Consider the following 26,017-nt stretch of genomic DNA (forward strand, 5'->3'; position numbering starts at 1 on the left):
ATGCTAAATAATGAAGCCTGTGTGAAGCGCCAGAGATTCAATCAGTTCATGAATACGGCAATACGTACGCCAATTAGCTACAAGTTGCATGGCCTTAAACGAATCTCAGCTGCCTCAAAGGACGACACGTATTGCCTACGAGCTCTACGCAATTCGATAATCAACTTTATGCAATTTGCAAACAAGCTGAAACAAAACACAGAGACAAAGAGACAACACACACACACACACACACATACATATGGGGCTCGAAATGCGTATTGAAAAAGTTGACGCAATCAATTTTCGTTAATTCGCCACACGTTCACCCTCTCTCTCTCTCTCTCTCTCTCTCTGTCTCACTCTTTCAATATCTGTCTCTTTCTTCGCTGCTGCTCTCAAAGTGCCCAAATTAGCTCACATTGCAACCTGGCGAGGCAAACTTTTTCGCTTAAGTAAAAGTGCAAATTCTTAATTCAACTCCTTGTCTCCCGCTATCTCTCTTACTCACCCCCTCTCTCTCTCTCTCTCACTCACTCTCTGTCTGCGTCCCAAATGGCACTCAAGTTCGAGGCGCATTCAGCATTATGACTGTCAATGAGCCGATGCTGCCTGCCTCAACCTCAGCTATCGAATTCGCCAACTCCCAAGGGCAATAGCAACTGGCCGAGTTTAGTTTTGGCCAAGTTTTGAATTCACTCGCCAGCAGTCAGCACTTTTGCTTTTTGTTTGCCCTAATGATGCGTGCGTATTGTTGTTGTTTTATTGCTGCTATTGCTGCTGTTTTAGTGCATATCAATGAAAGTGCTATTGATGCAACTACAATATATCTGCCAATGTGGGCATTTAATGCTCAATAAGTATTTGAAGAGCAGTCGAGCTGCTATTTGTAGCCATTGCTGAAATTGAAAACTGATTGCTCTGAACTAAGCAGTCAATGAATTGTATCTAATGAGATACAATGATGCATTATTTATTGCTGCTGCTTATGATGAGCTGATGGCTCTATGCAAATGGAAGCAATTCGCTTTAAATTGCAGGTTAATAGACTTAGAGAATGTGATATTAATGGGGATTTGACTTTTGCTCTATGAATTTATTGATGAGTAGTGAAGCTAGTTTTAATAATGCCAATTAAATAAATAATATATATTTTTTTTTTTTTTAATTTGGTAGTAGTATAGTATAGTAGTATAGTAGTTAAAAATATTAATATTAATATGAAATAAAATAATATAATCAAATATAATATATAATAAAAAAATTTAATATAATATAATGTAATATAATATAATATAATATAAATAACATGTATACAATACAATAAAATATATATTATATGCAAATTAAATTTAATATTTTCAAGATTCGGCTTATTGCTTAAAGCAAAATTTTTAAATTATAAATATATATTATTTTACATTATCTAATATTATATTATATTACATTATAATCTGTAATTTATACTACTCTCTGTAAATTTATTTGATTTTAGCATTGAAACCCGCTCAGCTACCAATTTCCCACTATTTTTCAAAGCCTAACAGCCAAAGAGCTGCTAACAGCAATGGAACAAAACGGAATTGAAATATAAGAGAGCAAGCAAGTCGTCTCTCCACACACACACACACAGAGTCAGACCAAAGCCGAGCACAGCTGAAACGACCTTCGCTTCGTGCAAATTCGCTCAATCGAGCGCGCTCTCTCTCTTCATCTAGCATCTGGCATCTCTCTTACGCTCGGCAGCTGTCTCGCTCACTTGCTCGTTGCGTGCGCTTTCGCAACCTCAGACAACGCGAAACAGAGTTTTGGATGCGAGCACACACATATACATTTGTAAATGTATATGTATATATATTTGCAGTTTTTGGGCAAGTTGGCTCGGCTTTTCTTAGCCCCACATCCGTTCGGCTGAAAGTCGTGCGTGCGGCCCAAGTGGAAAACCAGGTAATGAGGAGAGCAAAGCTTTTAGTCTTGCTCGGTTATTGGTGCTGTGTGGTTGAGACGACGACAGGCGCTGCGAGGACCGACAGAAGAAGCGACGACGGCAGAAGCGACGACAACGACAACAACGACTACGATTCCCAGTGTCTCAGCATGAGCGTGTGTGCGGGTGTGCGTGTGTGAATTAGCAGTGAAAAGGCTAAATTAGGTGTGTGTGCATATGATGGGGCAAAAACAAAACAAAAACTACAACTAAAGCGAAAACTAAACTGAAACACGTAATAAGAACTCCGTGAGTGAAGCACTGCATTAAGTAAAAAGTAAAAACAAAAAACAAAAAGAGAAAAAAAAAAAAAAAAAACATTCGCGAGTGGCATTCACATTCACGTGTTGTTGCTGGCTCGTCGTTTGACAAATTAAAATGCATAAATTATGAATGAAAGTACCGTTACGTGCGTGACAACTAATAATTTGTTATTATTCTAAACGCACGTGGCCAACGCTCGAAACACTTCGCGTCAACTCTAACTTGGCAGACAAGGCCAACAGTGAGCCGGGAAAGCGAACAGCCCCAACTACTCAATAAGCCGAAACAAACAAAAAAATATGCCAATTGCCGGCAGCGGCTCAGAGGCAAAGCTGCCTTTTCATTGCCAACAGCGGCGACTTCCTGGCCACAAAGCATAATAAGACGCAACAACAGCAACAGCAACAGCAGTAGAAGACGAAGCAGCAACAACAACAACAGTCAGCAAGTGAGCATTCGAGTGAGTCGCACAACTTAAGCCATATTTCCCTTGAGGGGGCCACTCTGCTGGCCAGGATGCTCTGCACCATTTTTTTTTTTCTATTACTTTTTTTTTATTTTGGTTTTTTCGTTACAAATTTCTGTTAAACTTTTATGCGTAGCGGGCGCGCCTCAGGTGTCAAACATAAATTACAATAATTATGAAATTCTAGCTATAAAACGGCCAGAAAACACGGCCCATTTATCTAGCCCCGAATTGCGGCCATTTATGGGCCCAATTAAAGGCTGGGAAATATATTTAAGGTAGCTTAAAGTAAATGAAAAGTTTGCCTTTGTATTGAAGTGAAGAGATTGCATATTTTGTTATATATAAATATTAATTTAAAAACTAGAAATATAAATTATAAAAAATAAATAAAATAAATAATAATAATAATAATAAATAAATAATAATAATAGATAAATAATAATAATATTATGGAAGGCGTATATATATATTTTTTTATAATTTATATAACATATAATTAATAATTTTATTCTTTATCATTTTTCTAGATTTAAATGATAATAACAATATTGTGTTACTATTTCTAAACTATTAAATTATTATTATTGTTATTTTTTTTTTAACATGTAGCTCAAAATAAATGTAATAAAGTACTTTAGGCTTTAAATCAATTTTCTTTAATTTTGTCTTTATTTATTTATTTTTGCCTTTTGTACAGTAAATAAAAATTCTTAGCATTAGATACGGTTGCCTTTGGTAGAGAAAAATCATAAAATAAATTCCTAAGCACCACAGCTTATAGATAGAAAACTTCGCATCCATTTACAAAAATTATATTCTTTTGTCAATATTTAAATACATATGACATCTATATTTAATCGACTAAGTCTGTTGGTTCCATAAATATGTTTTTGCCTGTATTAAGTATTTAAAGTCGAAGCATTTCTTTTGTGTAGCAGCTCAAGCAAACATTTTAAAGCAATGGCAGGCTGAAAAGCCTGCGAATGGGACATCAGTGGCCATGGCCACACACACAGAGGCAGGCAAAAATAAATGGCCTGGCTCAGTCAGTCAGTCAGTCAGTCAGTCAGTAGGTTTGTCACTCAGTCAGACAGTCATTTAGTCACTCAAGCGCTCATTGCCTCAGTCGGCACACAGCCGAGCTTGGCCTACATAGCAGCACGCATTTATTCGGTGCGTGTGTGTGTAAGTGTGAATCTGTGTGTGTGTGTGGAAGTGCTTGAACTGTGGATGCCTTTGTTTGCAGCATGGCATTGAACACGGCAATCGAAATATAGCTGCTTGGCTTTTCCGTTCTCATGACTTTAAACGAAATTTAAAATATGAGCTGTGACCCACGTGGCGTATGGGTAATTTAATTAAATTGAGACTGCACTGCCAGTGGTAGCCAAGGCAGCACCCGCACGAGCAGCAGGAGCAGCAGGAGCACCCACCAGCGCATGTGAGTGACCTCTGTGCGGCTGTGTGTCCTTCGTCTTGTGTCCTATTCTTAGAGCTGTCGCTTCGGTTATTTGCATATTTAACAAAGCGTCGCCATTCTGGCCACATAATTAATTATGCAAAAGGCTGAGAAAAACAGAACTTGACTATGTAAATGGCTCGAGGTATTCCATGTTACTCACTTATACATATACATATATACATATATACACCCCGAACCATGCCAAGCCGTGCCTCGCACCGTGGTCCGACAACTATTTTGCATAAGCCACTCCATCGGCTGGCATGTGCGTGAATCTTGGCTTGAATAGCTGACAACAAGGTGCTAAAATTATTCATGGCCTCTAATTACATAACATGATTTCATTTGAAAAGTTTATTCAGCCTCTGTCACAGTGTCTCTCTCTCTCTCCCTCCCTCTCCCACTCTCTCTCTCTCTCCCTCTGTGTGTGCGATTTCTTATGTTTGTTTAATTGATTTTATGTAAATCAAATTTCAACCGAGTAGACGCAAACAAAACAAATGCCGAGCTCTAGTCATATTTCGCTTTTGAGACTTTGAGATTTGCGAACAAATATTATTAATTTATGTGCGTGAGCTTGTCATTCGGTTCTTGAGCAGCTTAATTGAGTTTGGTATCATAGCAGTCGAATTAGTCGCCAGCTAAGCAAAGCTTAGCAGTATGTTTCTGTGTGTGTCTCTGTGGGTGGATGTGTCATTCATTAATTAAATTCTACAGTCAATTAATGGCTTAACTTCGATTGAATATCGAATTACGAGCTGCAATATTTTAAGTGAATTTTGTCAGTATTAAATATATTCATTTGAAATTTGTATAATTGATATTCAGTATTCATGAGAAGACATCAGAACATTCGATATTCGAGCATTATATTGTTAAGAATAAAGGATAGTGCAATCGCCAGTAGAGCAGGACTCTTATAGTTCTTATTTCGGTAATATCTAATGTGTTGTAAAGACTTCTAGAATGGCTAAAAACTTCAAGCTCTGCTGCTGAAGCTCTCATAGATTTCTATTCAATATTAAGCAAGCCGAAGAAGTGATTGTATTTTCTTGTCGCTGTCTCTGATTCCGAGTAAATGTCCTTAAAATTTAATTTTTATTCCTGGTGGCGCTTGTAGAAAACAACTTAAGAAATATAAATCGTATATTATTAAATCATCATTCTTCTCAACATCACGAAACCTTATAAATCTGCGAATTTTAGATTTAGAAATATATACAATCAAAAAAAAAAAAAATAAAATAAAATAAAATAAAAATAAATAAATAAATAAAAAAATTACAAAAATAATAATAATAATAATTATTATTATTTTGATGATTCAGATCATGTTTATTTGCCTAATAATAAGGATTTCATCTGAAATTCGTCTAGTTAACTTTTTGGCCATATTAGTAATTCTTTTTCGAGCTAACGAGATATTATTATAATCTATATTGTATAGAAAACCATTAGGCAAGCATTGTTTTCTGCTGAATATTTCTCAGCCCTATAGCTATATACGTCTGTCATAGATTTGATTAACTGAAAGCATAATATGATGAGCTGCCGCAAGATATCAAGCTTGAATTGTCATCTTAACCATACTTCAAAAATAAAGATAATATTTCAGCTTTCCTTGTTTGTCAAGCCATTAAAATATTTCTATAAAGAACATTCTACATATCTACAAAGAACATTCCTTAACACTCGTATTAATTGCTCGACAGCCCCCACAAATATATTAAATAAAATACTCTAAACCTCTTTCCCTAATTTTAATAACATAATACGAGGCGTGTATCATCAAATGACTCTGAATTCTCTTTCCTTGCAGCTCTCAAATTCTGCGACTTTGGCTTTGAAGCGAGCCCGTTGCCATATGCGATTTTCCTGGGAATGTGAAAATTGTAATTTTTTGACGATGCTTCAATTAATTTAACCGCACGCATTAGCAACAACAACAACAACAACAACAGCAGGGAAAACTGTAATGAAAAGGGAAGCAAAGACAAACGCTGGCAAATAACAGACGAACGCAAATTGCTGAACAAACACTGGAAAGACGCATGTAAATGTAAATGTAACTGTCTCTGTAACTGTGAAGGTGTATTCGTGAGAGTGTGTCCATGTCTCTGTCTGTGTGTGTGTATGTGCATAGAGCGCATAATAAGAAGAGCAAATAGCAACGAGCGCGTGCAAAATAAAAATAAATACCAAACGACAAAACGCAGGCCACAGCTAAGAGCAGCCAAAGGAAGTGAAGAAAGGGAGCAGCAGAAGGAGGAGCAGGAGCAGGAGCAGGACATTGGATCCTGGGCTGGGTGACGCGTTTCCTCGTTGGCGGTCAAGGGAAATTTATTGCAATGCGCAAATGAGACAACAACAACGACAACGACAGCAAAACTAAAACGCAAAGCAAACAGCAGTAAAAGCAGTCAAAGAAGAAAAAGTGGAAGAAAATAGAGAAAATAAAACACACACACACACAATCACACACACATACGCTTGCTGCGTGCCCCAAATTGTGGCGAAAGAAAAATAACCAAAAAAAAAAAAAAAAAATTCCGCAACAAATTGAAAAATTGAAGTTTCACCAGCGCCAGCGTCAAGCAACAACCGACGAAAGAAGAAACTTGGCCAAAAGTGTTACAAACAGCCACCAAAAGAAGAGAAACCAAAATAAGTACACAGCCAACAGCAGCAGAGAGGGAGGGGGATACAGGGAGAGTGGAGCTGCGGAACACATTAATGCAACAAAATGGGTGCAACTTTGAATAGACGACGACGTGGCCGTTGCCTGCAACTGAGCGCCGGCTGCTGGTCCGCCGCCTCCTGCTACACAACGTGCAGCCCGCTGCTGCTGCTGCTGCCTCTGCTGGCGCTGCTGAGTCCTGCGGGTGAGTAGTCGAGGGGGTTGCCGAATGTTTATTTAATTTATTAGCAACTTTGGCGAACGGCAACGCCAACGCTGTGCACAAAAATTGGCCAAGAAGTTTTGGCTTTTTTGTCGCCACGCCCATTGGGAGCGCATGGGGTGGCTGGGCGTGCGGGCAAATATTTTAGCCAACAATATTAGTTTGTGCCAGACCACAATTTGACGGCCTCTAAGAGCATATGCTGCCGCATGCTGATACTTTGCTTACGAGCACTTAATCGATTTAAGGCCTGCGCTCGGCGCGCTACGCCAAACAACTTTGACAGTTGATAGAGCCACAGCCAGAGCCAAAGTCTCAGCCACAGCCAGAGCCATTGAGATTCTTCGAATCCGGCGCAAATCTCGGCAGACATTGGCAAACGATAAACTTTGTGGCATGTTTTAACCCTCTTCAGGACCTTCGTTCCGTTTCGGCGACCGGCTTGACGCATTAATCTGAACTTTGCCTTACTTATTTTTAATTAAGTTCATCAAACTACTTGAAAATATAAACAACATTAACTGCCAACTGTGCCATAAAGCCTGCCAATTCGATTGGCATTGAAACCGAGTGAATTTCGGGCTCGCAAATTTGAGAATGTCATTTCATTTTCGGTGTAGGAAGACGGGCCGCAATAACTAAAATATTTCATTATCAAAGAGCTGGCAGGGAGTGGAATGCCAGTGCCTTCAAATTAATTGAAAAATATTTATGTTTAAGCCATGTGCTGTATATGTATGAGTATGATGTTTAAGTATATGTGATGTATCAGTGGTAATAATAGTTTATTGTTTTTAAGCTTATGTCGTATAGTTACTTCTATTCAAAAAGTTTAGCTTTGACTTTGATATTTTTTTTAAAACCAATTGGATTTTTTTAGAAATAAGTCTCATTCTCGTCTATAGTTTAAAGTTTAATTAAAATATATGTGAAATGCAAGATTTGATTCGTTTAAACGTGTTGCTGAAAAGACTTGAACAAACGATTCTGATTTAATTGAGATCACAATAAATAATTAAATAAATTAAAAGCAAGCTTAAAGAATTTCTTAATATTTCTTAATTAAAAATAATTCTGTTACATCATAATATAAATTAAAACTTGTTTTATACATTTCGTCATACGTGACGTATACGCAATGCGGGCTGTGCGCTTTAAGGCCTAATGGCTCTTCATTTCATATTTCTTATTACAGTATTTTTTTTTTTTTTTTTTTTTTTTTTTTTGATACTCTTAATTAAGTGAATCGCTCTGCCTGGTCTGTTAGTTTTTCGAGCACTTTGGTAAAAGTTTGGACGCCACAGCATTTAATTAAATAAATAAAAGTACGCAACTTTTTCCACGCAATATTAATTTCTTTTTTTTTTTTTTTTTTTGCCTTTGCCTTTGCCTTGCAGTTGTCAAAGCAAATGTTTTAGCTGTTTGGCAACTCACTCAAAGTATGTTTTTTTTTCTCTCTCTCTGACTGACATATAGAGTCTCGTCTAGACAGCTGGCAAAGAAAATGGGAATGAAAATGATTATTGCGGCCGGGCCACTTAATTGCGTCGGAAAGCGCGTTCACTGAATTATAGATAAAAATCTTACTTACAGTTATTACGTGGTCACGTACGCATGTCCAGAAAGCCAACAAAAAAGAGGAAAAAAAAATGTGTAGAGCGTAGAAGAGTGAGCAAGAATAATAGAATTAAGTAAACGTGGCTGGCAGCATAACAGCATAACGGCAAAAGAGCTTCGGTAAAGGAAATACAAATTTATTGGCAGCACATGAAACTAATGCCAAAGGACACGCCGAACTGTATTAAAGCAAAGCCGATGGCAAAATGCGACAGATTGTTAACAAGCATATTGATAAATTAGCTTAATCAATTACAAGAATTTAGTCAAATTAATTGGGTTTGCTATGACAAGCTTCACTGTGGCTGGCTGCTGCTAATTAGCGCCCGAGAGCATGCAACTATAATTTAAACTTTGCCACACAGACGTGTGTCAAATGTGTCCAAAGAGTGCGACTGCCCTAGCTGGACATGTAATTAATCATCAAACGTAAAATTGATGTTTTCAATTTAATTGAATTAATCGATTGCATTGGGCTGACTATTGTTATGAGTGGAACTGAGAGTCGAGCTGGGTTTTTGCCCACAGCCAGTGCAAAAGTCGAAATGAATTTTAATTGTATTATTACAGCTGTTGCATGCCAAGATATGTGTGTGTTTGTGTGTGTGTGTGTGAGAGTGCTCTTTAATTGATATACTAATTAAAGAAAATAGGCTCTGTTGTATTTGGCCAACAGGTCAGTTGACAATGATCAACTCAGTTCATTGCTACAGCTGCCCTGATTTATTTTCTGCCCAATTTCACATGAGCCAAGCATCATTAAGCCTTTTGGGCATTGCCATTATAATTTATATTAATTAGGAGCACTCTATTAATTAACGTGTCCCGGGAATAGCCACAAATGAAATGCGCTGCTCAATCATTTGCTTAGGCAGCACATAATGCAGCAGGTCAGGCATTTTTGAGGCTACCCTCCCTCCCCCCTCCTGTTCCATGCAACGGAAAATGACAAACATAACTGCGCTGCATTGTTACTTGCATTGTGGTTTTTTGCTTTGTGTGGCTGCGTTTAAGTCGCTGGCTTTGGCCATTTTCATAAGCTGCCTGCAAATCGATGACAAAGTTTTCTCGACGGCTGCCTGCAAATATGCAAATGCAAGTGCGCCTGCAATGCAGCAAAGCGGCGAGGAACGTGCTCCACTTACAGCAACAACTGCAATAATAACAGCAACAGCAACAGCAACAACAACAACAACAACAACAACAACGGAACGCACTCATCGTCAAAGAAAACGAGCCTGACAGAGAGATAAACACATACACACACATAGACTGGCTCACCGACTGAAACATAGACAATGGACAGCTTGTCCTCGTTTTTGTTGTTGCTATTCTTGTCGCTGGAGACTGAGACAAACTTCCGCCTCTGATTGCAGATTAAGCACGTTTCAGGCGTCTGCCTCGGCCGGCGCCTGAACGCCTGCCAGGGCTCTAAATTGATGCGTATTGATGCTGCAGGCGTTGCGTTATTATACACATACACATATACACCCATACATATATATATATATATGTATACATATATAGCTGTGTATTTCCTCAAGGCTTCGCATCCGGCCCAACGTTTCGGTCCGACCACCAAATCAATCTAAATTATCATCTCAGCTGCATTACGTTTATGGCTCTCAAGTTTATCATAAATTCTATATTCATATTCCAGCCTGTCATAGCTATGCAAATCCAACCAACAGCAATGACACCAATTAGTTGAAAGTTTGACCTCTTGCAGTGCGGGAACTTAAAGCGGAACTCGACTGGTTTTCTCTACTCATTCAAAGTATGCTAAAATATTCGATTTAATATTCAAAACAAATAACTGTTTGCGTATCGGCGACTGCTGCTGACACTTGCCACATTCGCATTCATATTCTCGCTTGATTCTATTTGATTTTGCCTGCGTCTGGCATTTGGCTGCAGGCCGTAAATTTAATCATTTAAAATCAACAATAATTAAGCACGAAACTTTTCCTCAACTTCAATTTCAGCTTCAGCTTCAGTAAGGTCGTCGTGATTAGATCATAACTCTGGCATTTACACGACATCAAATGGAAAACTTTTCCAGTGAATAATCCACTGCACCCGCGTTCCCAGAAACCCCTACGGTTACGGCACACCTTAATTAAGCACCGCATTAGATGATAAAAACTTTCCATGTTGCATAGTGTTGCTTGTCTGTTGCTGTCTCAATAATTAGTCAGGTTGACCCCGTACGTTAGCTTCAGTTGACTTGTCGTCACGACTGCCTCACCTGGCACTTGTCAAAATTCATTATTGAATCAAAAGCGACAACAGAAAAGCTGATTAGATTAAATTTCCCTGTTGAGTGGCTGACATCTGTACGAGGTTTAATTGGAGTCGAGCCAGAGGAGTTGAAGAAAGGAGGAATAAGAATATTTTCATTAGAAATTGTTACATATTCACGTTAAAGATTCAACAGAAAGCAAAGTTTGAGCATGAATCTTGGCTAATTCTACATTAGACAATGAAAATTTAACTGAAGCTTCAATAAAATAAAAAATGTTTTTTCAATTATAGCTAATTTGTTTTTAAATTTAATTTTATTTATTTATTAAGTGTAAAACCTGATTTTAAACTTTTAAATAAAATAATTAAGTGCTTAATGCAAAGTGTCGACAGTTTGCGAGCGAATGCAAAAAGTGTTGCATACTTTTACGCGCCATTTAAATTGCAGTGCGCTGGGATTATTCACGGCCACAGTAAACACGCATTGCAATGTTAAAAGTTGCAAAGAGCTTAATACTTTAAGTAAATTGGTCTCTAGTATGAAAAGTAAATTTATACTTTATTGTTTCAATAAACAGCGCTATCAAAAGTTAATTGTATTATTCGCGGGCGAAACCATAACTTAGCACTCTGATCTTGCTTATGCGCCCAGACATAGCAAAAGTTCAAGTATATTCGAGAAATAAAATACAATACTTGCTTGTGTTTGAGCAGCAATTGCAGTAGACAATCAAATTGCTAAGAAATGGCCAAAAATGTCTTTTAGCCAGCAAACGAGCTCAACAAAGTGTAGCATACTTTTGCGCGCCTTTCATAACGCACTTTGTTAGAAAGTTGGGTAGTTGAGAGTGCATAATACTAAATCATACTTATGTCATAAATACTCAGCTCAAAGTGTCCGACACACACATACACGTGCATATACATACACATATACACAATCAAATGACGCCGCCGTCGCCGCCAAGCGGAAGCGGCATTCAAAGGCCAGCCTCTCAGCTGCCACTGCAGCCGCTTCCTCGCTGTCGTAGCCCAGCTCGGCTCCTGCTGCTGCTGCTTCTGCTGCTGCTCCGTTTCCTCTCCCACACCGGCGTCCTCATCGTCGGCACTTTAATGGCCGCGCTGTTTGCCTTTGTGCATTGTGCGACTCGCTTAGCTTTTGTGCGCGTTTGTTTTGCCGCCAAAGGCGAGGGGCGAGTGCTAGGCAAAGCCCACCGCACAAAAAGTCAAATGCCTTCAATGCGGCCGCTTCCTGGCGCTTAATGAAAATCCTTATATGTGTCTGTGTGCGTTCAGTTATTTTTAGCTAACTGCCAACGAACGCACCGCATTATGAAATATTTATAGAGCGCTCGCATCAAAGCGCATTCTATAAATATTGCTTATGCGGAATTCGCGTTGATTCCCCAAAGTTCAATTGCCCTTTTATTTGCGGCTTGTTTCACTCAATCTAATTCCCCTGATATTGGCAAATGACGTCATCTCCCGACTAGCTGTCAGCGCTGAGCACTTGCTCGTTGGGCAAACGAGCGGGGGATTCAATTTTCCGCAGAATCACAAAGTGGGAAACGAAATCATTATTGTAAAAGCTTTTCTAAAAATATAGCGAAATAGAGCTACTACAATTCAGCTAAATAAGCTGCAAAAATAAAAATAATTTGTATAGCTACAAATAGTTTTATACTGGTTTCACTGGTTTTATCGGATCATCAGTTCTATTGTTTTCTAGTTTTAATAATTAATTCCATAATTTAATTCCTTTTTACTTATTTTATTTTTAAAATTATTTTTGAATTTGATTATTATTTTTTTTTTTTTTTTACATAACATTATTATTAATACTTTTTTTTTTGGTATAATTACTTGTATTATTATTTTTATTTACATTTAATTTTATTTTTCTTTTTTTTTGTACTTAAAGAAGTATTTATAATGTATTTTTATATTTTTTTTATAATTATTATTATTATTATTTTTATTTTATTTTTTTTTATTTTTTTATTTTATTTGTTAAAGCCATACGAGGTTTTTCAATAACCCCTTTGAATTTTTATTAGTATTATTTAAAAAATATATATATGTATATACAGTCGACTCTTGTTATTTCGAACCTGCGTTATTTCGAACTTAAGAAACTCAGTGTCTATGCTTATCTCTAGGCATGCTATAAAAACTATTTCAAACATTTCAGAATTTATATGAGCTGCTGCTGCTTTTTCTTCTGCTGCTGCTGTTAGGCTTTTCTCTTGCTGCCTTTGTGCAGCATTCATTTTGGTGCAATATTAATTTCATATCTTGATTTTCGTGCCATAACTTTGACCCAAATTGTCTAAGTCTACCTATGCAGGCCTTTTGTGTACGTTTAAAAGTCTGCAACTTTTCGTTTCGTTTCGTTTCGTTGTCTCGCACACAACTTCTTGGCAGCAGACCCACACCACATCCCCATCCCCCTTCCCGCAGACCACATCCAGCAGACCCCATTCTGTTCAACTGTATTCCATAGCCTGGGCACGTTTTGCACGTCTTCAAGTTGGCCGCTTTCATTCTCTGGGTAGCTCGCATTGTGTTGTGTGGGGCCAAACAAAAGCGCATTGTCTTCGGCCCGACTAGCGGATTTCTTTCGATTTCCTTGACTTTTATGCACTCGCTGCGAGTTATTTATGGTGCTGGCATTGATCGGCGCACAGACCAAGCCAGAGAGCCCGAGAGCCCAAGAGCTGCCACGTCTTTGTTTCAATGCCTGTTAAAGGAGCTTTAAATTTACACTCGGGTTAATCGAGTCGTCTTTCTCTTTAAATAACTCTTTATCTAACTCTCACTCTCATTCTCGTCCCATCTCTCTCCCTTTTTAGTGGATTGCCTAACCATGACTGAGATTCGTATACCGAAGCACATTATGCGACATGAGGACGCCGTGCTGGGCTGCAAGTTCGACCTGGATGGGGAATCGCTGTACTCGGTGAAGTGGTATAAGGATGGGTTCGAGTTCTATCGCTATGTGCCGCGGGACATGCCGCCCGGACAGGTCTTTCCGCTGCCCGGCGTCGATGTGGAGGTGAGTCTGTCTGTCCATGTTTACTAATCGGATTGGATGCGATGAATTCCATCGAGTAGGCGGATGCTTTTTTTTTTTGTTTATTTATTTTTTCGATTCGGCTCTTGTGAGGCGTTGTCAAAGTCAATTACGAGAAGCCCGTTGAGCAGTCAACTGGCAGGAAATATATTCGTTCGTTAACAATTTCGGAAACTCGACTCGATTTCAATGTACTCCAAGAATAAATCGAAACTGCTGCAGACGCTGGAGGAGTGTGTGCCGCCACTCAGCCACGAAGATGCCATCGAAATGATTGCCCAGATGGTGCGTCAGCCGATTAGCAATCCCATCGAGGCCGGCCTGCGCCTGGGCAGGATCGAGAAGGAGCACAACATCATGCACGCGGAGAGCCAACTGAAACTGCACGCGGCCATGGAGAGCTTCGATGGCGCAGCCCTTGACAGCGCCCTGCCAGTCAGTGACAAGGAGCTGACTGAATTGGCCGAGGTGGCGGCGGAACTGGACGACGATGACGACGATGGCGCTGATGAGGACGGCGAGGATGATGACGATGATGACATGGACGATGAGCTCGAGGATGATGATGATGATGCCGACGATGGCAACAATGCCGCTGCCTTGAAGAATGAGCGCCCCGCCGATCCCCTCACGTTATACAACCTACAAGAACGCATCCAATGAGCTGTGCAGTCGTTGAGTTTATGTTGGACAGTGTAGAGAATTTCAAAATTTTTATTTAAATTAAATTGCGTTTGCCCATTGTGAGATATAAATATTTGATATTTATTTTGATTTTGATTTTTATTTATTTACTTCAAATTGATTTTATAATTTTTTTTTTTTCTCTTTCACTCATAAATTTTATTTTCTCATTGAAAAACTTAAGTATTGGACTTCAATTTTGTATAATGATTATATATATCTTTTGGGCTAATCTCTTTAGTTTAATTTTTTTCTAAGTTCTACTGAGTTCTAAAGACGTGAGTTAATATTGGGCAGTGTCTAAACTTTCATATTTTTATTTAAATTAAATTACGGGTACTCATTGCGATATATGAATATTTTACTTTATTGTGATTTTTAATTAAACTATTTTTCTATTCTATTCTATTCTATTTTTCTCTATTGATTTTATTAGTTGTTGGAGTTAGAGGTTTTTGAGTTTTCCCATTATATTCCCATATATATATCTTTTCGGTTTTTCTCTTTACTTTGGATAAGACTTCCACTACGGACGCACGCAGCTATTAAGTTTATGTTGAACAGTCTAGAGACTTAAAAAATTTTTTATTTAAATTATAATTGCATTTTCCCATTGCACGAGTCAAGTATAGAACTTTTATTATAATATTTTTTCTTCTCGTCCTTTCTCCTTAGTTTCGCTTTCAAAGGACATATTTTGCCAACTTGCAATCTTTCAAAGTTTCGAATGTCACTTTCTCTAACCAAGACAAGCGCAATATTTTTCTTTGGCCTCTATCTCTACTTTTACTTTTAACATACTCGTTTATTCTACGACTGTTTGTTTTCTTTTTCCTTCTGCCTTTGCAGTTGCAGAACTCGACGGACATTGCTGTGGTGCTGCGCTCGGTCAGCCTACAGTCGACGGGCCGCTATCGGTGCGAAGTGTCCGGCGAGGCGCCGTCGTTCCAGACAGTTTCCGGTCACGAGGACATGATTGTTGTTGGTAAGTGCAAAAGAGAAGGCGACAAGGGCAAAGAGACAGAGTGAGAGAGAGAGAGAGAGAGCAGGCAAGATATATAGAGCAAGATTAATTGCTCAGCATGGACAAAGCGATGAAAAGTAATCTGTTTCTTTCAGTGGAACACAAATAAACACACACACACACAGAGGAAACTCATATATATGTATAAAATATTTCGCATTTATATAGTTTATGCTTTGGCATTGTTTCTCGCTGCGATTTACAAATTCTCAAGCATGAAACCTGTGCCAAAAAAAGAAAACAAAGCTGAGAAAAAAGATAACATGCCAGGCAAGGCTACGCAGCCAGCCACTTGGCCAGTTGGGCAGCGTTCAACAACCTTCACACAGATATACACACACACACACACTCACACACGTGCATGTAGTCTGCTTGTCTGTGTGTGCGTGTGTGTATTTTGTATTATTCTGTTGGCAAATTGCCCATGTACGTGATGCAATTCAGCTGCTCACTTACAGCTCCAGACCTGGATCCAACTATGGCTGGGCAGAGAATGGACTGAGCTGAGCTGAGCTGGGCTGGGCTGGGCTGGGCTGGGCTGGGCTGGCTGTGGGGGCATTTGACTGGCTGTGCTGCAACTTAATTTGAAATTTTTGCGCAATCCAACAAAACATGGCGCAAAATATGGCAGAACGCAATATGAAAAAGTGCTTTGGGGAAAACTTAGAATAAACGTGTTTAATAACAGCCGCAACGGCCGGCGAAATGCCAGCAGCAGCAGCGGCAGCGGCAGCGGCAGCATCGTGAATAAATCCCAGTTGCTTTACGCTACTCGCTATTTTCGCATTTCGTATTTCGCATTTGCCAGCCCTTTCAAAACTGGGCTACAGTTATTGCAAACTTGATGCTTAGCACACTCACACACACACACAGCCAGACAGACAGACGTGCAAATAAGAGACAAGTGCGCTGGCAATGAGTGAACGACTAGGGAGATATCCTAGGCATAAGGATAAATAGGCCTAGTATTGTATGATTTTATATAATATTTAGCTGTTCAAGAAATCGATAATTATCGATTGTTGTACAATGGTGACTAGTAAACACTCTATATTCAATTTATATAATATAAAAGATAATACAAATCAGAAAGATATTTTTGAGAAATTGGCCACGTAATTTATATAATGCATTGATATTGATTTTCACAATTTCTTATAGATTAACTGATATACATTTGTTAAGAATTATGATATATGGAAAAGATTTATTTAGTATAGGCTATTCGCGTAAAAATCATTCTACGTTCAGCTTTAAATAATCTAAGCTCCGACAGCTTTGTATACATAGAGCTCTTAATGCATCCTATGCTATGCATTCAGCTGTGCAAATCGATATATATTGATTTTTAAGGAACCTTTAAGAGCACGTTATGATAGAGAGCTCGACTAATATAACTTAATTTAATAATATAATTTTAAAATGTTATATTATACATATCACATCTAGCATATAATTATATATAAATTATATCGATATTTATCGATTGCTTAAGAGCTAAGTAATTTCTCATATAGTAAACTATATATATTTTCGACTTTAGCTTAGTAAGAAAAATGTTGTCCGCTTGAGAATACTCGACTTAACAACACCGTATCCGTATTTTTCCTCTAACCTCTTTACATATTTAATATTTGTATATATTAAATAATAATAGACTTATCTGAAGTAGAGTGCGGCAGTTGAGAAGTCCTGAATAGTAGACAGTATACTTAATATTTATTTAATATTATTAATATTATTTATTTATATTTAGTATACTTAGGCATGCAGTATCCATACCGTTATAAAAATGGTTATATATATTTCGATTATTGATTATTGCACTAATGCTCACTTATTGATTAAGCATATAGAACATTAAATTAAGGGCAATTTTTCTAGAGTAAACGCCTTGCCCTAAATATCCTTTGAGCTATTGATAAACATAATTTTTAGCTAGAAATTTGATAGACTTAAATAAACCATTAATACAGTATTTACCGAAATAGAGACTTATTAGTTTCAGACAGCTAAATTAATATTCAAATAAAAGTAAAAATAAATCGCCCTCAGCGTCCAAAATACTTGTGTTTTCTCACTCGGCAGCCGAGTTGGAGCTGAATGTTTACATGCTGCGCATTCCAAATATTCATTTAGTTGAATATGTACTTGGGCATGGTGTGGGCCGAAGGGGGGATGGCAGTGGGAGGAGAAGGCGGCCAACATCATTATGATTATGATTGACATCAGCATTGGGCCTCAATTGCTGGTCCCCAGGCAATTTTGTATTCATTTCCGTAAGGCGGGAGCGAGCTATCAAACCGTGTATATCGCATAATTAGCCCAACTAACTAACTGGCAACATATAAATATATATATAGATATATATATATATATATATATATATATATATATATATATATATATATATATATATATATATATATATATATATATATATATATATATATATATATGTGTGTGTGTGTGTGTGTGTGTGGCGTGTGAGGGGTATGGGGCAATCAGAGCTGCACGCTTCCGCTTTGCTGGGGGAATTACATTATTACTTGACTTTAATGTTTGCCAAGCGATCTGAATCGCAATCAGCCCGCGCGTCCCGGCTCAACTCTAAGCGGATTAAATCGACTGCGTTACGAGTGCAGCAGATCTATAAAGTTAATGAATCACCTGTTAATGGCAGTAGCCTAAAGAAAAAAAAAAAAAAAAAAAAAAAAAAAATACGAGCAGGCAGAGAAAAAATATCAAATGATTTAAATTGCCGGAATATTGAAATTAATGCAGCCGCATATGAAGGCTAACGTGGGTGTATGTACGTGTATGTACATGTATGTGTGTGTGTGTGTGTGTGTGGGTGGGTGTACGGAAATAATTGAATGTGATTACTGGCGCAGAGAGCTAAATGACGAGGCGGAATACAGTTGACCCAGTTAGCGGGCTCAGATGGCTGCGCTGATAGCTTCAGCGGGGATAATTGAAGTGCAGGCGCGGAAATTGAAAACAGAAACGGAAAATATCGTCGACTGAGCAAAACTAACATTGCACAGTTAATTAGATTATCATAAGCTGCAGGCCGAAGGTCCGCTGACAAATTGCTGTATCTGTATTGGGCCAGACACACACACAAAGGGCTTGTGAGGATTAGCAAACAAAGACTCGAGCAACTGCGAGCATTCTTCAAGCAGTTTGTACAATAAACGAGAAATGGTCAAACAATTAGAGGCAATTGAAACAAGCAGCCCAAACGAATGGCCAGCCGAAAAGGGTTTCGTTTGCAGAACAAAAGAAAGTCTGTTGCGAAATCATAATAAAAGACAGCAGCAACAGCTCAATCAATGTCGCCGCACATAAAAGACCGAAAATAATAATTTATGCAGCCGAGTGGAGCGGGAGATAGAAAAAAGCAAATAGAGAAGACAACAAAATAGTAAAGCAATGCAGCAAGCAAGCAGACACAGAGAGAACATGCACAAAATATTCGTTTCGTTTCCTTTATTTCTTTTCATTTCATTTAATTCCTTTTCGCGTTTTCCTCAGTTTATTTGATTTGATTTTATTTTTGTCTCGGGACAAGGTCTTGCATTCATTATGGGACTTTCGCTGCGGGCGGTCGCGCGAGGCAAATTTAATACAAGAGCAATCAGGATTATTTTTATTATTATTATTATTATTATTATGAGTATTATTATCATTATTAAGACGCAACGGCAGCGCAATGCCAGCTGCAAAAGCACAAGGTAAAGATATTTTTAAGAAATGTGAGAGAACTGGGAGAGAAAGAGAGAAGCTGCAAAAAGTTTATAATTCGATTGTGTGGGAATTTGTGTGCCTGTGTGTGTGTTTGTGTATGCTTGTGTCATATTCGATTTATATGGATACCTTGCTGCAGTTCAACTTAAACTGCATCACTTGGCTGGCTCTCGTGTCTGTCCAGCGGTTGAGTGACCCACTTGGCATACTTCCAGTTTCCAGTTAGACACAATAAGCAGAGAGCAGAAAAGCAAAACATATTTTTGGCAATTGTTGTAGCTTGCACTATGTGAGAGGCCAAATGTGTGATCTGTGCTTTAATTTAATTTCAATAAACGAAATGCTTGATTTTATGACTTGAACAGTTATGCATATATGTATAACTTATTAATTGTGTAGAAAGGCGGAAGTGTAGGTAGGTCAAGGGAGATACTGATTTATTGTGATAACATTAAGCTGTTGAGATATTTTGTACGATTTTCTAAGCGATCCTTAATTATTTCGAGACAAGTAAAGAATAATTGAGATCTACTTGAAAATTGAATTCTCTTAAAAAGCAATTCTCCTATGCCGATAGGAATGGGGAGCGAAGCACCAGTGCCGCGAGGGGGAGCGGGAGCTAATGGAGTGAATATGCCGTCAAGCATTGGGGAATGAGAATATTGATTAACCCAATATATATAATAATTAATTTATATCAATTAATCAATTTATTAATGTAATAATTCAATCAATAATTAATTTATTTATTTAATAATTGGAAAATCGAAAACATTTATGTCAATTTATTAATTAATTATTTTAATAATTTATATACATTTTTATATAATTAATTTAATATTATATATTAATTTTAATTCATTAATTCAATAATTGGAGAAAAACTTTCGAGCCAGCGATAGGCAACGATAGTTATTTATCGATAATAGTCAAAAAAATAAATGCCTGTCAAAAGTAGAGGTTTGGAATAAACATAAATCGAAAGAGAGACACAACAAAATGTATACATAACAAGTTATTCAAAATAGTTTGCATGCTATAGAGGTCAATGTGTGGCAAGTAGCTTTAACCAGGCCAGCCGCGAGTGCGGCTCATATTATTGGCTAATCGATGCGAGCGAGAGTACATTGTGCACTTATCTTCCATTTGCAGTGACGCCCAAGCATGGACCACAAATCACTGGCGGTCAGCCCCGATACCAAATTGGCGATGTGGTGCGCGTCAATTGCACTTCGGCGCCGTCGAAGCCCGTGTGCCATCTCAGTTGGCTGATTAACGGCATGCACGCGAACCGCTCGCTGTTGCGCCCGTACGAGCCGCTGGTGGTGGGGCGCGAGGGTCTCGAGGTGGCGCGCCTCGGCCTGGAGTTTCGTGTGCGCGGATGACATTTCAAGCACGGCGACATGAAGTTGAAGGTGAGTTATGGGGCCGCCCGGATCGGGCTTTAAGCTGATTACGGCCTCGAAATTGATACATTACGTTGCCCATAGCCCAGCGCCAAATGGCGGCGCCAACATTTTGATTCAATTTGCGGCTACATTACACGACAGCGCATGTTGATTACTATCTGGCGAGGGCGAGTGCACAGACGCACACACATATATATGTGCATGTATAAGTGTATATGTGTGTGTCGTAAAGGCCACAAAATTTCATGCACGACTTTTATGAGGCGACTACTGACCGGCTCGCTCTCTGCTGTGGCCGTTTGCATATTGCGGGTCATTTTTGGCTTATCAGAGCTCATCTTGTGTGCATGTGTGTGTGTGTGTGTGTGTGTGTGTGTGTGTATGCCAGTGCCACAGTTAATGAAAGCATAAAACTTTTAGTGTGCGCCGTCAACGCTGGGGCACATTTGGTGCGAGGCAGAGATTTCATGAGTCAGTAAATAGCAGCCGCACTCTCTCTCATTGCAGTGTGTCGCCAAAATCTCGTCCGTCTACTGGCAGAGCAACGAGGAGAGCGTCGAGAGCGATAAGCATCAGCGTATACCTGTGCTGGAGTCCAGGGAGACGGTGCGGCAGCTGGACAAGTCACTGGAAGGTGAGTAGTCGAACGCCTCATCAATCATACGCAGCGTGCAACAGTTGTCAACAGTGAATCAACTCTATTTATCCTCCCTCCTCCTCTCTCTCTCTCTGTCTCTCTCTCTCTCTCTCATTCTCTTCCCCTAAAGCAGAGAAGCAGCTGAAGAAGAGTCGACGTCCTGCGGCAGCCACCTCGGTCGCCGCTGCGGCCTCATCGGCGACGCGTGTGTCCGCCTGGCTGGGCTGCTCCCGGATATTAGCGTTCAAATCCATTGCACGCATTGCGCTGTACGCGCTGCCCGTCTTAATAGCATTTCTGTGTAATGCCGCCGACGGCCTCGGCCGTGGCAGCAGTAACAAGAGCAGCTGCTGCCAACATGACCGCCGCCTGTTGGTCCAATTAAGCGTATCCACGCCATGCAGATAACAATTAACGAAGATGTATGACACCTGCCCGGGCCGGGCTGGCCGCGCAGCCCCGGCCAAACTCATTAAATCTGTGTAAATATTTCAACTACGCAAATGCACAAAACAGAAAACAGACCCTACACACACACACATACACACGCGCGCACAAAATAAACACATCAAGTATACGCCGCGTTCGCCGTGCGGTAAATCAAATTTTGCAGCTGCTTAGCTACTGTACATACATAGAGGACAGTTAAACATACATACACATACGTACATATATATCGAGAGAGTGTGTAAGCGAACTAGCTCTGGCAATTCCTAGTTCCCTTAGTGCCGGCAGAGAGAAATTGCTCAACGTTGTTACGCAAAAAAAGTGGAAAAATTCTATAAAAAAAAAAAAATAATAATAATAATAAAAAATAATATATATGTATGCGAGTACTTAATTAGCCAAACCCGTTCTAGCCTAGACCTAAGCATAAGCTAAGAAGAAAAATCTGTTAAAGCAAATCCGGGAATATATAGCACAAAATTTACTACAAATAGAGTCTTCAAATTCGATGCTTACGGCAAATAAGTCATAAAAAATAAAGAAAACATAAATGATATATGGGTAGAGATCGAAATGCATAATTGTTGTAACTGATGTTATGATGCTAAGAGCTACAAAGCTAAAAGCGAAAGCCAAGTAAAAAAAATTAATTTGGAAAAAAAAATAAATAAACAAACAAAATATATAAATGAAATAGAAAAAATAAATAAAAATGCAGAGCTGCAAGTCGAGTAACTGTACATTTCCACAGAGTAAGCTAATTGAAAAGTAGGCATTTATATTGTACAGTTATTTTCTCTTCTTCAAAGTAAGATTTAATGTTTCACACAAACACACACACGCATACATATGAAATACACAAACATGTGCATATCTTGCGTGCAAAACTGTTAAATGTTTAAGCTAAGGCAAAATATGCAAAATATGTTAAGAACTTGATTAGGTTAAGTCTCTCAAGTGTTTAGCTGTGTAAATTATTATGTAATAATGAATGTTATTAAGTCTTTAACAAATAAAATGCATTGAAAATCCGAGTTGAATGTCATTGCGCTCGAAAGTAGGCAATACCTTTTTCAGGTCTGCATTTAAGCATTGCGCGCGAAAGTAGGCAATATTTTCTGCATAGCTACAATATAATTTGCCCTTAAAAGTAGGCAATGCTTTTCATGCATAGCTGCAGCTGAAACTGGAACTGGAATTATCATTGTCAGCGAATGTCCTTGCCGACGCTTTATTGTTGCAGCCATTGCCATAATATCTCGCCTTCATTTTATTGTTATTATATTTACTTGTCGGATTTGCTGGCTATGCGCCGGCCCCGTCGCAGCGCAACTTATTTTCTCTTCTTTTCTCTTTTATTTTTTCATTTTTTTGCTGTCCCTCTTAATGCGGCACATTTATTTTGACTTATGCGCTGTGGGCGACTGGGAAAAAATGTACTTAGCAGCGCCGGAGTGGGGCGGGCTGCGTGTGGCATACTCTTGCAACATTTGATTACGTGTCGTATATCAACACATTGTACGATTGAATTTCGACTATGCGGTCGTGGTTGGTTGGTTGCCAGCACACAGGAGAGCTGGGGTCCTCCCAATGGTGCGCAGCCTATCTGTCATTTGCTCAAAGGTTAAAGCGCTTAATGCGTGCAGGACCTTTGACCTTTGCCTTATCTAGCGTAGCATCTCATTTGCTGTATGACTACATTCAGATGCTCCACTACTCAGTCCTGTTCCTCGCTGCAAGCACTTGAATATGCTTGGCGCAAATTAAACAGAAATTACCTCGAATTGAATGCCTCGAGCAGGCCAAGCTCTGGCACATTTAAAGTTGTTGTAGCAATTAAAAATTATGAAAGCGCTGAGGCGCCAGCACGGATTCCGGCATGAGCTCGTGCTTATTTGCTTAATTTCACAGAGCGCATATGCACAAAAGGACATCAGCCAAAGCTGGCCCAGCACAATGTGGAGTAGCAGCGCAGGCTTTGCTTTGCTTGGCTGTCATTTTATTTTTGTATTCATTTTCATTTTTGTTCTGTTTTTTTGTGTATATACTCTATATACTATATATATTATCACAGCCACTTGCATTGCATTTTGTTTATATGCTTTTAATGCAATTAGCACGCTTTTCACTTTGATTTACGCCCAGGCGCCCGGGCGAAGTCTGAATGGCAGTCCAACTGACAAACTGTGCCCAAAGGGCGCTTTGTCTATCGAGGCACACACGAGTGCTTGCCGGTTCTGTTTTACCCATTTGTCTATCTCTCTCTCTCTTTCACTCTCTTCCTTTCCCTCTCTCTCTCTCTCTCTCTCTCACTTGCTGTATTTCTGTGTTTGTCTCCTATTTGTCAGCGTACATATTTATGAGTGGCAAACGCGGCTTTCATCTTTTGTTGGAACAGACGCTGCTCCTGCTCCTGCTACGGATTGTGCTCCTGCTCCTGCTCCCAGCGCTTGTTTAGCTGCCTCTGTTGCTGCTGCTGCTGCTACTGCTGCTGTTCATTATGTGCTTGCTGCGCTTGTTTATGCAGCCATTTTCATTAGCAGCGCCAGCAACGTCATTGCCATCAGTCAGGCAGGCAGGCAGCCAGGCAGGCAGGCAGGCAGCAGCTGGTATTGAAGTCGGACTAGCGAGTCCTTGTCACAGCCATTTGAGTACTTTGACCCTCTCTAATGCATATTGTGTGTGCCTTGAAGCGTCATTTGTTGCGTTGTTTCTTTCGCTTGGCGCAATTTTAATTACGATTTGCTCACTTACATTCCATTTCGCTGCTAATACCCACACGCCACACTGCCGCTGATTACACTTCAATCAAACGCGCGTAAATATCAATCAACGCGCCCGGCTAAGAAACGCCCCAAAGCAGAACTCATTTAAAAGTAATCAACAAGTGGCACGAAAAGCGAGCTGCAAGAAAATGGAAACTAATCAAAGAATCCGACATGCCATCAGCCCAGAGTAAATGGCATGGCCGTGCAATAGGACTAAAGCATCTGATAATTGGGCGGGCTGGGGCAGCGGCAATGGAAATTACAGAGATAAATGAGCTGATTCTAATTATATTGTTGATTCATTGGAACTAGAGGGTCCCCTAAAAAAAAAAGGGTATTTCGATAATTTATGGCATATATCGAGAGTCAAGCTGTGATATAGCCCTCTCTCTCTCCCTCCCTCTCTCACACACACACACACATACAGTCGTTAAATCAAGTGCTCGATTTCAATGAGTTATGGGCATAAATAAATGTCAGCAGCTTCGTTGGACGCTGGCGATAATTTATGTTTATTGCTTATGCAAAACACAGCGTCCAATAAGCACAAAATCAAACAAATTGCTAAAAGTTCGAGACGCCCGACTCCATGTGAACCACAAGTAGCTGGTGCTCCAACTCCTGCTGCTCCTCCTCCAGCTCCTCCGCCTGCTCGTTGTCAATTGGGGAGCTAATGGCGGCTCGTTGATAAGCCGTCGCTGTGAAATTAGCAAACAAAATGCGTAGCTGTAAATGCTTTTGCCTTTTATTTTCATTTTCAGCTTCTGGTTTGGTTTTTTTTTTTTTTTTGTTGTTCTTCTTCTTTTTTCTTTTTTGTGCTTGTGTCTAGGCCGCAAGGTGAAAATGGTGTGCGAAAAGTCGTACGTGCGTGAAAATGAATCAAGGGCGCGTGCACAAAATGTAATTGTTTGCCGGCGGAACTGTGTGTGTGTGTGTGTGTGTGTGTGTGTGTGTGTGTGGTCAGGTGGCTCGGCAAAGATATGGCCGTGCCTTGTCTATGATTTAATGTTAATCACTTTTAAGAGCCGCTGACCAGGCCAGAGATGTAGATGTAGAAGGAGACGCTGATGCTGATGCTGATGCAGATGGAGATGGAGATGGAGCTGGAGCTGGAGCTGGAGCTGGAGCTGGGCGGGCAGTTGAGCTGCTGCTGCTGCTGGGCATATTGAAAATACAAGCTCGTAAATTAAATTTTACACCGGCTGGCGCAATGAATAGCAAAAAGTCAGTCTCGGGTTGGGCCAAATGATGCTGCAGCAACAGCGGCAGAGCTTCACGACTGGCCCCATAAATTCTTGCTGCT

The 26,017-nt window shown here is 39.5% G+C and overlaps 2 protein-coding genes across 2 annotated transcripts; both read left to right on the top strand.

Moving 5' to 3' along the window:
- Nucleotides 1-1,926: 1,926 nt before the first annotated feature.
- Nucleotides 1,927-22,980, top strand: beat-IIIb (beaten path IIIb). Its single transcript, XM_018004794.2, is given in 7 exon segments — nt 1,927-2,690; nt 5,981-7,043; nt 13,775-13,977; nt 15,529-15,664; nt 20,606-20,868; nt 21,370-21,496; nt 21,630-22,980. Coding segments are annotated over 6 exon segments (1,146 nt in total). The 5' UTR covers nt 1,927-2,690; nt 5,981-6,904; the 3' UTR covers nt 21,908-22,980.
- On the top strand, nt 14,048-14,763 carry LOC108611940 (uncharacterized). The gene has a single exon (XM_018004795.2). The coding sequence runs from the start codon at nt 14,185-14,187 to the stop codon at nt 14,656-14,658; it is 474 nt and encodes a 157-aa protein (XP_017860284.1). The 5' UTR covers nt 14,048-14,184; the 3' UTR covers nt 14,659-14,763.
- Nucleotides 22,981-26,017: the final 3,037 nt, after the last annotated feature.

The sequence above is a fragment of the Drosophila arizonae genome, chromosome 3 (assembly GCF_054131065.1).
Source record: "Drosophila arizonae isolate 15081-1271.41 chromosome 3, UAZ_ARI_1.0, whole genome shotgun sequence".
NCBI lineage: Eukaryota > Metazoa > Arthropoda > Insecta > Diptera > Drosophilidae > Drosophila > Drosophila arizonae.

Excerpts from the sequence above, each read along its gene's own strand:
- LOC108611940 (XM_018004795.2), top strand. The coding sequence starts at position 14,185 with ATGTACTCCAAGAATAAATCGAAACTGCTGCAGACGCTGGAGGAGTGT.